Source organism: Sylvia atricapilla, chromosome 1, assembly GCF_009819655.1.
Source record: "Sylvia atricapilla isolate bSylAtr1 chromosome 1, bSylAtr1.pri, whole genome shotgun sequence".
Taxonomy (NCBI): Eukaryota; Metazoa; Chordata; class Aves; order Passeriformes; family Sylviidae; genus Sylvia; species Sylvia atricapilla.
This window is the reverse complement of record NC_089140.1, coordinates 152,371,535-152,386,297: the sequence shown is the minus strand read 5'-3', so window position 1 is coordinate 152,386,297 and position 14,763 is coordinate 152,371,535. Positions and strand designations below refer to the sequence as shown.

General features: G+C 58.3%; 1 protein-coding gene across 3 annotated transcripts; it reads right to left on the bottom strand.

The window, feature by feature from the left end:
* Positions 1 to 695: 695 nt before the first annotated feature.
* Positions 696 to 14,579, bottom strand: MAF1 (MAF1 homolog, negative regulator of RNA polymerase III). Of its 3 annotated transcripts, none has more exons than XM_066337514.1 (8): positions 14,367 to 14,579; positions 11,761 to 11,889; positions 5,841 to 5,985; positions 3,676 to 3,797; positions 2,438 to 2,557; positions 1,761 to 1,877; positions 1,625 to 1,677; positions 696 to 1,515 (listed from the first exon to the last, which is right to left on the bottom strand). In XM_066337514.1, exons 1-7 carry the CDS (start codon positions 14,447 to 14,449, stop codon positions 1,656 to 1,658), a joined length of 738 nt encoding a protein of 245 aa, XP_066193611.1. In that variant the 5' UTR covers positions 14,450 to 14,579; the 3' UTR covers positions 696 to 1,515; positions 1,625 to 1,655. The 3 variants fall into 3 exon arrangements, with proteins under 3 accessions (XP_066193611.1, XP_066193622.1, XP_066193631.1); XM_066337525.1 differs by having other exon boundaries at positions 696 to 1,109; XM_066337534.1 differs by lacking the exons at positions 696 to 1,515; positions 11,761 to 11,889 and having other exon boundaries at positions 1,523 to 1,677.
* Positions 14,580 to 14,763: the final 184 nt, after the last annotated feature.

The following is a 14,763-nucleotide window of genomic DNA, read 5'->3' as shown; positions in this document are numbered from 1 at the left end:
ACCAGAATCAGACCCCGGATGAGAGCCCAGGATCCCCCTCAGGGTGAGGGTGGAGCTCCCCGCTCCTGAATTCCATTGGAATTAAATTCCCAGGGAGATGCTGGTGGGATCCCCCAGATCCCAGATCCCAAGGGGAGCGCAGAAGGGATCCCCCTGCTCCAGATCCCAGATCCCAGGGGAAGTGCAGATGAAATTTTCTGGATCCAGATCCCAAGGGAAGTGCTTGCAGGATCCCCCCAGATCCCAAACCCCAAGGGAAGCGCAGAAGGGATCCCCCTGCTCCAGATCCCAAGGGAAGTGCAGATGGAATTTTCTGGATCCAGATCCCAAGGGATGGGCAGCTGGGATCCCCCCAAATCCCAAATCCCAAGGGAAGTGCAGAAGGGATCCCCCTGCTCCAGATCCCAAGGGAGGTTCTGCTGGGATCCCCCAGATCCCAAATCCCAAGGGAGGAGCCGGTGGAATCTCCTAGATCCAGCTCCCAGATCCCAAGGCAGGTGGGACCCCCCCTGCTTCAGAATTCCACCAGAATTTGCTTCCCACAGAGGACCCAGGCGGGATCCCCCAGACCCCAAGGGAGGAGCAGGTGGAATCTTCCGGATGCAGCTCCCAAGGGCGGCGCAGTTGGGCCCCCTGAGGCTCACCTGGCGCAGGTGAGCTCAATCCCAGCAGGAAAAGCCGAGCCGGAGCAGGCGGAGAGCGAAAGCCAAACTCTTGAAACACACGGAGTTGGGATGGGGAGGGGGGCAAAGGGGGGCGGGTTTTGGGGGCGGGATTTGGGATTTTCCCCCGGCACGGACGGACGGAGCCCGGACAGGACGGGGATCAGTGCAGCCGAGGGCAGGAGCCATAAAGTGCAGCAAAGCTTCCCGGAGCTCCGGGATTCCTGGGGGGGCTCCAGTGTCCGAGGGGGGGACACGGGGACACGGTGACACCGGGGGGGAGACACGGCTCAGGAGGGACCAGCAGTGCTGGGACAGGGCCAGGTCCTTTCCCCGTTCTGTCCCGGCGCCATTCCCGGTTCCAACGCCGGTCTGGTTGCCAGTCCTGGTGCCGGTTCCGTTCCCGGTTCCTTCCCTGGGGCCAGTCTCAGTGCTGGTTCCGTTCCCAGTCCGTTTCCAGTCCCATTCCTGGGACTGGTTCTGTTCCCAGTCCTGGTTCCGTTCCCAGTCCCATTTCCAGTGCTGGTTCCATTCCCAGTCCATTCCTGGTTCCATTCCCAGTCCATTCCTGGTTCCATTCCCAGTCCATTCCTGGTTCCATTCCCAGTCCATTCCTGGTTCCATTCCCAGTCCATTACTGGTTCCATTCCCAATCCATTGCTGGTTCCATTCCCAGTCCATTCCCAGTTCCATTCCCAGTCCATTCCCAGTCCATTCCCAGTTCCATTCCCAGTCCATTCCCAGTTCCATTCCCAGTCCATTCCCAGTTCCATTCCCAGTCCATTACTGGTTCCATTCCCAGTCCATTACTGGTTTCATTCCCAGTCTCATTTCCAGTGCTGGTTCCGTTCCCAGTCCATTCCCAGTCCATTCCTGGTTCCATTCCCAGTCCATTCCTGGTTCCGTTCCCAGTCCATTCCCAGTCCGTTCCTGGTTCCGTTCCCGGTTCCGTTCCCGTTCCTGGTTCCGATGTCTCGGATCCCGTCGGGAATCTCACACGCACATCGCCTGCAGCCTGCAGCGAGGACACGGAGGGTCACCTGCCTCACCTGGGCCACGCCCACCCCGCCCCGGCCACGCCCACCCGGCCACGCCCACCTGTCCTCCTCGATGCCGCCGCCCTCGGGGTCACCGCTGTCACCTTTGCCCGTGTCCCCCTCGCCCAGGTCCATGTCCAGCTCGTTCCCGGTGTCCGGGCGGGTGTAGGTGTAGCCACTGCCAGGGAAAGGGCGTGGAATTCCAGGGAATTCTCATGGGAATTCTGGGGAATCCCCTCAGGAACATCCCCTCGGGAACACCCCCTGGAATTCCAGGGAATCCCCTCGGGAATGGCCCCTGGGATTGTGGGCAAAACCTCTTAGGAACATCCCCCCAGAATTCTGGGGAATCCCCTCGGGAATGGTCTCTGGAATCCTGGGGAATCCCCTTGGAATTCTCGGGAATTCCCTTGGGAATGCTTCCAGGAACTCTGGGGAAATCCCCTTAGAAGCGGCCTCTCAGAATTCCAGGGAACCTCCTCGGGAATGGCCCCTGGAATCCCAGGAAATCCCCTCGGGAAGGGCCCCTGCGACTGTGAGGAATCCCCTTGGGAACAACCCCTGGAATTCCGTGGAATCCCCTCGAGCACAGCCCCTGGGATTCTGGGGAATCCCCTCGGGAACATCCCCCCAGAATTGTGAGGAATTCCCTTGGGATCAGCCCCTGGGATTCCAGGGAATTCCCTTGGAAATGCCCTTTGGAATTCCGGGAGAATCCCCCGGGAATCCCGGGAATACCTGATGGAGCGGCAGGTGAAGAAGACGATCCTCTTCAGCCTCTTGTTGTAGAAGAAGTAGTTGAAGGACCAGAGGCTGCCGTCCTCCCCGAAGGGATCCGAGTCCAGGTCGGGATTGTAGCTGGGAAAAACGGGAATTCTGGGGGCTGGGAACTCCATGGGTCACCAGTTCTGAGGGGTTGGGAATCCCAGTTGGGAATTCCATGGGTCAGGAATTCTGAGGGGCTGGGAATCCCAGGGAGGTCGGAAATTCCTGGTTGGTGGTGGGGGGGCGAGGTGGGAATTTCAGGGATTGGGAATTCCCAAAACTCCACAGGAAAGGGCTGAAATCCCTCAAAAAAGACCAAAACTCCATAGAAAAGAACGAAATTCCTTGGGAAAGGCTGGAATCCCACAGGAAAGGCCAGAATTCCATGGGAAAGGCCAGAATTCCATGGGAAAGGCCAAAATTCCATGGGAAAAGGCCAGAATCCCATGGGAAAAGCCAGGATTCCATGGGAAAGGCCAGAATTCCCTGAGAAAACCCAGAATTCCATGAAAAAGGCCAGAATTCCCTGGAAAAGGCCAGAATTCCCTGGGAAAGGCCAGAATTCTAGGAGAAAAGTCAGAATTCCCTGAGAAAGGCCAGAATCCCATGGGAAAGGCCAGAATCCCACGGGAAAGGTCAGAATTCCATGGGAAAAGCCAGAATCCCATGGACAAGGCCGGTATTCCATGGGAAAGGCCAGAATCCCTCAGGAAACGTCAGAATTCCTCAGGAAAGGTCAGAATTCCCTGAGAAAAGTCGTAATTCCATGAAAAAGGCCGGAATTCCATGAGAAAGGCCAGAATCCCATGGGAAAGGCCAGAATCCCTCAGAAAACATCAGAATTCCTCAGGAAAGGTCAGAATTCCCTGAGAAAAGTCATAATTCCATGAAAAAGGCTGGAATTCCCTGGAAAAGTCAGAATTCCAATGAAAAAAAGCCAGAATTCCCTGGAAAAGGCCAGAATTCCCTGAGAAAACCCAGAATTCCATGAAAAAGGCCAGAATTCCCTGGAAAAGGCCATAATTCCATGGGAAAAAGACCGGAATTCCATGAAAAAGGCCATAATTCCATGGAAAAAAGACCAGAATTCCATGAAAAAGGCCAGAATTCCCTGAGAAAACTCAGAATTCCATGAAAAAGCCCAGAATTCCATGAAAAAGCCCATAATTCCACGAAAAAAAGCCGGAATTCCCCGGGAAAGGCCCCGGTACCTGTAGATGTCACACTCGGCCAGGCAGATCTCCTCGTCCACAGCGTCCCACAGCAGCGGCTTCAGCGCCTTGAAATCCTCGCGCACGGCCGAGAACAGGCTGCAGTTCACAGCGTTCACCACCTGCCGGGGACAGGGACACAGTGACACGGGGACACGGGGACAGGGACACGGGTGACACAGGGACACGGGGACAGGGCGCTGTGAAATCCTCGCGCACGGCCGAGAACAGGCTGCAGTTCACAGCGTTCACCACCTGCCGGGGACAGGGACACGGTGACACGGGGACAGGGACACGGGGACAGGGGACAGGGACACGGTGACACGGGGACACGGGTGACAGAGGGACACGGTGACACGGGGACAGGGACACGGTGACACGGTGACACGGGCACAGGGACACGGGTGACACGGGGACACAGGGGACACAGGTGACATGGGGACAGGGACAGGGCACTGTGAAATCCTCGCGCACGGCCGAGAACAGGCTGCAGTTCACAGCGTTCACCACCTGCCAGGGACAGGGACACGGTGACACAGGGACAGGGACACAGGGACACGGTGACACGGGGACAGGGACACGGGGACAGGGGACACGGGGACAGGGGACACAGGGGACACGGGTGACACAGGGACAGGGAGCTGTGAAATCCTCGCGCACGGCCGAGAACAGGCTGCAGTTCACAGCGTTCACCACCTGCCGGGGACAGGGACACGGTGACACGGGGACAGGGACACGCGTGACACAGGGACACAGGTGACACGGGGACAGGGACACGGGTGACACGGGGACAGGGGACACAGGGACAGGGACACGGGTGACACGGGGACAGGGACACGGGTGACACAGGGACAGGGACATGAGTGACATGGGGACAGGGACAGGGGACTGGGGACACGGGGATGAGTGACACAGGAACAGGGGGACAGGGACAGCAGTAAGTGACACAGCAACAGGAGGACAAGGACAGGAGGATGAGTGACACAGGGACAGAGGGACACGGGGACACGGAGATGAGTGACACAGGAATGGAGATGTGGGACGTGGGGACACAGGGATGTGCGATGCAGGAATGGGGATGTGGGACAGGGACACGGGGACAGGGGGACACGGGACAAGTGACACAGGGTCAGGAGACATGGGAACAGGGGGACATGGGGACAGGGGACATGGGGACAGGGGACATGGGCATGAGGGACACGAGGACAGGGACATGGGACAAGGGACACAGGGACATGGGACAGGGACATGGGGGTTTGTGGGACAAGGAATGGGGACGTGTCCCCCACAGATGGGGACCTAGGGACAGGGGCACGGGGACAAGGGACATGGGGCTGAGCGACATGGGGACACAGGGACATGGAGACACAGGGACATGGAGACACAGGGACATGGGACTGGGGGTGTGGGCTGAACTTGTGGCTCTTCTATCCCAGTCCCTCCCAGTCTCTCCCAGTCCGTACCCAGTTGAGGCTGGGCTCACAGGGCTCACAGCACTCCCATCCCAGTCCCCTCCCAGTCCCCTCCCAGTCCCCCCCTGTCCCCTCCCAGTCCATCCCAGTCCCCTCCCAATCCCATCCCAGACCCCCCCAGTCCCATCCCAGTCCCATCCCAGTCCCATCCCAGTCCCCTCCCCGTCCCTCCCCGTCCCCCCTAGCCCATCCCAGTCCCCCCCAGTCTGCACCCAGTTGAGGCTGGGCTCACAGCTCTCCCATCCCAGTCCCCTCCCAGTCCCCTCCCAGTCCCTCCCAGTCCCATCCCAGTGGCACCCAGTCCCATCCCAGTCCCCCCCAGTCCCCTCCCAGTCCCTCCCAGTCCCATCCCAGTCCATCCCAGTCCCATCCCAGTCCCATCCCAGTCCCTCCCAGTCCCCTCCCAGTCCCTCCCAGTCCCCTCCCAGTCCCTCCCAGTCCCTCCCAGTCCCCTCCCAGTCCCTCCCAGTCCCCCCCAGTCCATCCCAGTCCCCCCCAGTCCCCTCCCAGTCCCATCCCAGTCCCTCCCACTCCCATCCCAGTCCCCCCCAGTCCCCCCCAGTCCCATCCCAGTCCCATCCCAGTCCCCCCCAGTCCCATCCCAGTGGCACCCAGTCCCATCCCAGTCCCCCCCAGTCCCATCCCAGTGCCCTCCCAGTCCCCCCCAGTCCCTCCCAGTGCCCCCAGTCGCACCCAGTTGAGGCTGGGCTCGCGGCTGAACTCGTGGCTCTTGGCGGCGCTGAAGTCGTAGTCGGGCCGGAAAGCCTCGTTCAGGGTGGCGATCAGATAGAACAGCGTCTTACGGCTGCACGTGTCACTGAGGGGACTGTCCCCCGGCCTGCGGGGACACCGGGGTCACCACAGTGTCACCGGGGTCAGCACAGAGTCACCAGGGTCACCACAGTGTCACTGGTGTCAGCAGAGAGTCACCACAGTGTCACCAGTGTCACCACAGAGTCACTGAGGGGACTGTCACCCGGCCTGGGGGGACACCAGGGTCACCACAGTGTCATCAGGGTCACCACAGAATCACTGGTGTCAGCAGAGAGTCACCAGTGTCAGCACAGTGTCATCAATGTCACAGGGACACCGTGTCACTGAGGGGACTGTCACCCGGCCTGGGGGGACACCAGGGTCACCACAGTGTCACCAGGGTCACCACAGTGTCACTGAGGGGACTGTCCCCCGGCCTACGGGGACACCGGGGTCACCAGAGAGTCACCAGGGTCACCACAGTGTCACTGAGGGGACTGTCACCCGGCCCGCGGGGACACCGGGGTCACCACAGTGTCACTGAGGGGACTGTCACCCGGCCTGTGGGGACACTGGTGTCACCAGGGTCACCACAGTGTCACCACAGAGTCACTAGTGTCAGCAGAGTGCCATCCATGTCACAGGGACACAGTGTCGCCGAAGGGACTGTCACCCAGCCTGGGGGGACACCAGTGTCACCAGTGTCAGCACAGTGTCACCAGAGTGTCACCAGTGTCAGCAGAGAGTCACCAGTGTCACAGGGACACCGTGTCACTGAGGGGACTGTCACCCAGCCTGCGGGGACACCAGGGTCACCACAGTGTCACCAGGGTCACCACAGTGTCACTGAGGGGACTGTCCCCCGGCCTGCGGGGACACCGGGGTCACCACAGTGTCACTGAGGGGACTGTCCCCAAGCCTGGGAATGTCACCAACGCTACCAGAGTGTCACCAGAGAGTCACCAGTGTCAGCAGAGTGTCACCAGTGTCACAGGGACACCGTGTCACTGAGGGGACTGTCCCTGAGCCTGGGGGAACATCAATGTCACCAGAGTGTCACTGAGTGTCACCAGTGTCACAGGGACACCGTGTCACTGAGGGGACTGTCACCCAGCCTGCGGGGACACCAGGGTCACCACAGTGTCACGGAATGTCACCAGTGTCACAGGGACACCGTGTCACTGAGGGGACTGTCCCTGAGCCTGGGGGAACACCGGGGTCACCACAGTGTCACCAATGCCACCAGAGTGTCACTGTCACCGCAGGCACACCGTGGCCTGGGAATGGCACTCAAGTGTCACCAGGGGACACATGGACACCAGGGGACATCCCCGACCCCAGTCCTGGTGCCCATCCCACAATCCCCAGGCTGAATCCCACCATCCCCAATCGTAATCCCAATCCTCTGATCCCAGTGCAGACCCCCCCAAATCCCGATCCCCTGATCCCAATCCCGGTGCCCATCCCCAGATCCCAGTGCATCCACAATCCCGGTGCCCATCCCGTGATCCCGGTGCTGATGCCAGGATCCCAATCCTGCTGCCACCCCAAGCCCAGTGTTGATCCTGGATTCTGATCCGCCGATGCTGGTGCCAATCCCACAGTCCTGGTGCCAATCCCACAGTCCTGGTGCCGATCCCACAATTCTGGGGCTGATCCCACAATTCTGGGGCTGATCCCACAATTCTGGGGCTGATCCCAGTACCAATCCCACAGTCCTGGTGCCAATCCCACAGTCCTGGTGCCAATCCCACAGTCCTGGTGCCAATCCCACAGTCCTGGGGCTAATCCCACAATTCTGGGGCTGATCCCGGTGCCAATCCCCTGATCCCGGTGCACCCACGATCCCGGTGTGGATCCTGGTGCCGATCCCACAATCCTGGTGCCAATCCCCTAATCCCGGTGTGGATCCTGGTGCCAACCCCACAATCCCTGTGCCCATCCTGGTGCCATTCCCTGATCCTGGTAACGATCCCACAATGCTGGGGCTGATCCTGGTGCAAATCCCACAGTCCAGGTGTTGATCCTGGTGCCAATCCCACAATCCTGGTGCCAATCCACAGTCCCTGTGCCCATCCCAGTGCGGATCCCCCAATCCCGGTGTGGATCCCGGTGTCCCAGTGTTCCAATGTCCCAGTGTCCCGGTGTGGATCCCGGTGTCCTGGTGTCCCAGTGTCCCGGTGTGGATCCCGATGTCCCAGTGTCCCGGTGTGGATCCCGATGTCCCAGTGTCCCAATCCCGGTGCGGATCCCGGTGTCCCGATCCCAGTGTCCCGGTGTGTATCCCCGTGTGTATCCCAGTGTCCCGCTGTGTATCCCGGTGTCCCAGTGTGTATCCTGGTGTGTATCCCGCTGTGTATCCCGGTGTCCCGGTGCGTATCCTGGTGTCCCAGTGTCCCAATCCCGGTGCAGATCCCGGTGTCCCAGTGTGGATCCCCCAATCGCATCCCGCTGTCCCAATCCCAGTGTGTATCCCGGGACCCCGGTGTGATCCCGGTGTCCCAGTGTCCTAATCTCGGTGTGTATCCCAGTGTGATCCCAGTGTGTATCCCGGTATCTCGGTGTGAACCCGGTGTCCCGCTGTGTATCCCAGTATCCTGGTGCGTATCCCGCTGTGTATCCGGGTATCCCGCTGTGTATCCCGCTGTGTATCCGGGTATCCCGGTGTAGATCCCGGTGTGATCCCGGTGTCCCAGTATCCCGGTGTGATCCCGCTGTGTATCCCAGTATCCCGCTGTGTATCCCAGTATCCCACTGCGTATCCCAATGCCCCGATCCCGGTGTGTATCCCAGTATCCCGCTGTGTATCCCAGTATCCCACTGTGTATCCTGGTGTGGATCCCCCAATCCCAATCCCGCTGTGTATCCCGCTGTGATCCCGCTGTGTATCCCGCTGTGTATCCCGGTGCGATCCCGCTGTGTATCCCGCTGTGTATCCCGGTGCGATCCCGCTGTGTATCCCGCTGTGTATCCCAGTGTGTATCCTGGTGTCCCAATCCCGCTGTGTATCCCGCTGTGTATCCCGGTGTGATCCCGCTGTGTATCCTGGTGCGATCCCGCTGTGTATCCTGGTGCGATCCCGCTGTGTATCCCGGTATCCCAGTGTGATCCCGCTGTGTATCCCGGTGTGATCCCGCTGTGTATCCCGGTGTGATCCCGCTGTGTATCCCAGTATCCCACTGCGTATCCCAATGCCCCGATCCCGGTGTGTATCCCAGTATCCCGCTGTGTATCCCGGTATCCCACTGTGTATCCTGGTGTGGATCCCCCAATCCCAATCCCGCTGTGTATCCCGGTATCCCAGTGTGTATCCCACTGTGTATCCCAGTGTGATCCCGCTGTGTATCCCGGTGTGATCCCGCTGTGTATCCTGGTGCGATCCCGCTGTGTATCCCGGTATCCCACTGTGTATCCCCCAATCCCAATCCCGCTGTGTATCCCGCTGTGGTCCCGGTATCCCACTGTGTACCCTGGTGTGGATCCCCCAATCCCAATCCCGCTGTGTATCCCAGTATCCCAGTGTGATCCTGCTGTGTATCCCGGTGTGGATTCCGCTGCGTATCCCAGTGTCCCGATCCCGGTGTGTATCCCAGTGTGTGTCCCGGTGTGCATCCCACTGCGTATCCCGGTGTGTATCCCAGTATCCCGCTGCATATCCCGGTGTCCTGATCCCGCTGTGCATCCCGCTGCGTATCCCGGTGTGTATCCCAGTATCCCGCTGCGTATCCCAGTATCCCGCTGCGTATCCCGGTGTCCTGATCCCGCTGTGTATCCCGCTGTGTATCCTGCTGTGATCCCGCTGCGTATCCCGGTGTGTATCCCAGTATCCCGCTGCGTATCCCGGTGTCCTGATCCCGCTGTGTATCCCGCTGTGTATCCCGCTGTGTATCCCGCTGTGTATCCCGCTGTGTATCCTGCTGTGATCCCGCTGTGTATCCCGGTATCCCGCTGTGTATCCCGCTGTGTATCCTGCTGTGATCCCGCTGTGTATCCCGGTATCCCGCTGTGTATCCCGCTGTGTATCCTGCTGTGATCCCGCTGTGTATCCCGGTATCCCGGTGTGTATCCCGCTGTGTATCCCGCTGTGTATCCCAGTATCCCGCTGTGTATCCCGCTGTGTATCCTGCTGTGATCCCGCTGTGTATCCCGGTATCCCGCTGTGTATCCCGCTGTGTATCCCGCTGTGTATCCTGCTGTGATCCCGGTATCCCGCTGTGTATCCCGCTGTGTATCCTGCTGTGATCCCGCTGTGTATCCCGGTATCCCGCTGTGTATCCCGCTGTGTATCCCGCTGTGTATCCCGGTACCCCGTTGTGTATCCTGGTGTGATCCCGCTGCGTATCCCGCTGTGTATCCCAGTATCCCGCTGTGTATCCTGGTGCGATCCCACTGTGTATCCCGCTGTGTATCCCGGTGCGATCCTGGTGCGATCCCGCTGTGTATCCCAGTATTCCGCTGTGTATCCCAGTATCCCAGTATCCCGGTGTGTATCCTGGTGTCCCGATCCCGCTGTGTATCCCGCTGTGTATCCTGGTGCAATCCCGTTGTGTATCCTGGTGTGATCCTGCTGTGTACCCTGCTGTGATCCCGCTGTGTATCCCGCTGTGTATCCTGCTGTGATCCCGCTGTGTATCTCGGTATCCCGCTGTGATCCTGCTGTGTATCCTGCTGTGATCCCGCTGTGTATCCTGGTATCCCGGTGCGTATCCCGCTGTGTATCCCAGTATCCCGCTGTGTATCCCGCTGTGTATCCTGGTGTGATCCCGCTGCGTATCCCGCTGTGTATCCCAGTATCCCGCTGCGTATCCCGGTGTGATCCCGCTGTGTATCCTGGTGCGATCCCGCTGTGTATCCCAGTATCCCGCTGTGTATCCTGGTGTCCCAATCCCAGTGTGTATCCCGCTGTGTATCCCGGTGTGGATCCCCCAATCCCAATCCCGCTGTGTAGCCCGCTGTGTATCCTGGTGCGATCCCGTTGTGTATCCTGGTGTGATCCTGCTGTGTACCCTGCTGTGATCCCGCTGTGTATCCCGCTGTGTATCCTGCTGTGATCCCGCTGTGTATCCCGGTATCCCGGTGTGTATCCCGCTGTGTATCCCAGTATCCCGCTGTGTATCCCGCTGTGTATCCCGGTACCCCGTTGTGTATCCCGGTGTGATCCCGCTGCGTATCCCGCTGTGTATCCCAGTATCCCGCTGCGTATCCCGGTGTGATCCCGCTGTGTATCCCGCTGTGTATCCCGGTGCGATCCTGGTGCGATCCCGGTGCGATCCCGCTGTGTATCCCAGTATCCCGCTGTGTATCCCAGTGTGTATCCTGGTGTCCCAATCCCGCTGTGTATCCCGCTGTGTATCCTGGTGTGATCCCGCTGTGTATCCCGCTGTGATCCTACTGCGTATCCTGCTGTGATCCCGCTGTGTATCCCGCTGTGTATCCTGCTGTGATCCCGCTGTGTATCCCGGTGCGATCCCACTGTGTATCCCGCTGTGTATCCCGGTATCCCGGTGCGATCCCGCTGTGTATCCCGCTGTGTATCCCGCTGTCCTGATCCCGCTGTGTATCCCGGTGTGGATCCCCCAATCCCAATCCCGCTGTGATCCCACTGTGTATCCTGGTATCCCGATCCCGGTGTGTATCCCGGCACGATCCCGGTGCGATCCCGCTGTGTATCCCGGTGTCCCAATCCCGTTGTGATCCCGTTGCGTATCCCAGTATCCCGCTGTGTATCCCGGTGTCCCGATCCCGCTGTGATCCCGGTGTGTATCCCGGCACGATCCCAGTGCGATCCCGCTGCGTATCCCGGTGTCCCGATCCCGGTGTCCCGGCGTCCCGATCCCGGTGTCCCGGCGTCCCGAGGTACCTGCCGGGGCTGATGCCGGCGGTCTGCGGCGGGGACAGCGCCTCCAGGGCGTGGGGCTGCCCCTCCTGGCAGAACTGCTTGAAGAGCTGCTTGTCGATCCCCGCCAGCTTACACGAGTAGCTCTCGATCCTGCGGGACGCCGGGGCGTCACCGAGGGATCCCCGGATCACACCGGATCCCACAGATCCCACGGGATCCTCCAGGGGTTTATCGGGGGGAAAAACATCCAGGGAATCACCAGGAATATCCCAGGGGATCCCTGAGTGCTCACACCGGGATCCCTGAGCCCTCACAGGGGTTTCTCCAGGGGTTTTTTGGGGGAGAAAACCAGAAAAAACCACCCAGGGAATGACCAGGAATATCCCAGGGGATCCCTCAGCCCTCCCATGGGGTTTTTTTGGGAGAAAACCAAGAAAAACCATCCAGGGAACCATCAGGAATATCCCAGGGGATCCCTGAGCGCTCACACCGGGATCCCCCAGATCCCAGGGGATCCTCCAGGGGTTTATCGGGGGGAAAACCATCCAGGGAATGACCAGGAATGTCCCAGGGGATCCCTCAGCCCTCCCACGGGGATCTTTTGGGGAGAAAACCAGAAAAAACCATCCAGGGAATGACCAGGAATATCCCAGGGGATCCCTCAGCCCTCCCTGAGCCTTTCCCAGGGTTTTTTGGGGGGAAAACAGGAAGGATTTGGGATCCAGGGAATCATCAGGAATATCCCAGGGGATCCCTCAGCCCTCACACGGGATCCTCCAGGGGTTTATCGGGGGGAAAACCATCCAGGGAATGACCAGGAATATGCCAGGTGACCCCTGAGCGCTCACACCAGGATCCCTCAGCCCTCACAGGGGTTTCTCCAGGGGTTTATTGGGGGGGAAAACCATCCAGGGAATGACCAGGAATATCCCAGGAATATCCCAGAGCCCTCCCTGAGCTTTTCCCAGGGTCTTTTTGGGGAAAACAGGAAGGATTTGGGATCCAGGGAATCATCAGGAATATCCCAGGGGACCCCTCAGCCCTTACAGGGGATCTTTTGGGGAGAAAACCAGGAAAAACCACCCAGGGAATGACCAGGAATATCCCAGGGGATCCCTGAGCCCTCAGAGGGGTTTCTCCAGGGGTTTATTGGGGGGGAAAACCATCCAGGGAATGACCAGGAATATCCCAGGAATATCCCAGAGCCCTCCCTGAGCCTTTCCCAGGGTCTTTTTGGGGAAAACAGGAAGGATTTGGGATCCAGGGAATGACCAGGAATATCCCAGGGGATCCCTGAGCCCTCAGAGGGGTTTCTCCAGGGGTTTTTTTGGGGAGAAAAGCAGGAAAAGCCATCCAGGGAATGACCAGGAATATCCCAGAGCCCTCCCTGAGCCTTTCCCAGGTTTTTTTTTTTTTGGAAAACAGGAAGGATTTGGGATCCAGGGCACGGACAGGGAGATCCCAGGAGATCCCAGAGCCCTCACAGAACTTGTTCCAGGAGTTTTTCCAAGGAATTTTTAGACAGAAAAACCAGGAATAACAACCCAGGGAATGACGAGGAGGATCCCAGGAGATCCCAGAGCCTTTCCCAGGGATTTTTTTGGGGGGAGAGCAAAAAGGATTTGAGATCCAGAGAACGAACAGGTGGATCCCAGGAGATCCCAGAGCCCCTACAAGTCCTTTTCCAGCGTCTTTTTGGGGAGAAATCCAGGAAAAACCATCCAGGGAATGACCAGGAATATTCCAGGAGATCCCAGATCCTTCACAGAAATTTTTCCAGGTTTTTTTCTAAGGGTTTTTAGGGAAATCAGAAACGATCTGGGATGCAGGGAATGGCTTCTCACTGGTTTTATGGGATTTTGGGACAAAACTCCTCATTTTGAGAAGAATGACGGGCTGGGATTGAATCCCCCAAGCATAAACTGGGATAAAAACTGGGACAAAAAGTGGGATAAAATGAGATAAGAACTGGGATGAAAACTGGGATAAAACCTGAATAAAACCTGATATAAACAAGCACAAACTGGGACAGAATTCCCGGGTTCCCTGGAGCTTTCCCAGCACAGAATTCTCCGATTCCAGGAGCTTTTTTGGGCCAGAATTTCCACGTTCCCAGTTTTTCATGAGGCAGAATTCCCAGATTTCCTGGACCTTTTGGGGGGCAGAATTCCCGGATTTCCCAGACCTTTTTCAGGGGCAGAAATCACCGATTTCCCAGAGCTTTTTTTGGGACAGAATTCCCAAATTCCTAGAGCTTGTTCCCAGGCCAGAATTCCCAGATTCCCAGGCCTTTTTCTGGGACAAAATTCCCAGATTTCCTGGAGCTTTTTGGGGACAGAATTCCCAGATTTCCTGGAGCTTTTTCTGGGACAGAATTCCCAGATTTCCTGGAGCTTTTTTGGGGACAGAATTCCCGGATTTCCTGGAGCTTTTTGGGGACAGAATTCCCGGATTTCCTGGAGCTTTTTTGGGGCAGAATTCCCGGATTTCCTGGAGCTTTTTTGGGGCAGAATTCCCAGATTTCCTGGAGCTTTTTGGGGCAGAATTCCCAGATTTCCTGGAGCTTTTTGGGGCAGAATTCCCAGATTTCCTGGAGCTTTTTTGGGACAGAATTCCCAAATTCCCACCTGCCGATGATGTGGGCGTCGCCCGTCTCCACGGTCAGCTGCGAGTTGATGGCCTCGAAACTGGAATTCTCCAGCAGCTTCATCCTCCTCCCGGAGCGATTCCCGGGAAAATTCCCAGGGAAATTCCCGGTGCAATTCCTGGTGCAATTCCCGGTGCAGCAGCTGCAGGGGAAGGGGGAGGATGTGAGGGGCACCGGGAGGGATTTTCCAGCCCCTCCAAAAAGAGGAAATGACAGGAAAAAGAGAGAAGAAAAGCGAAACAAGAAAACAAGAAACAAGAAAACAAGAAAACAAGAAATAAAGGAAATCCGGAAAGAAAAGGGAAGGAGAAGTGAAGGAGAAGAAAGAGAGGGGAAAACGGTGACAGGCGGCGGAGAAGAAGCAAAGAGAGAGAAAG

Bases quoted from the DNA above. Each gene is read 5' to 3' on its own strand.
- MAF1 (XM_066337514.1), bottom strand. From the start codon at position 14,449: ATGAAGCTGCTGGAGAATTCCAGTTTCGAGGCCATCAACTCGCAGCTG. The intron at 2,558-3,675 runs GTACCGGGGCCT...CGTTTTTCCCAG, and splicing joins GCCGAGTGTGACATCTACAG to CTACAATCCCGACCTGGACT. The intron at 1,678-1,760 runs GTGGGCGTGGCC...TCCTCGCTGCAG, and splicing joins GGCGGCATCGAGGAGGACAG to GCTGCAGGCGATGTGCGTGT.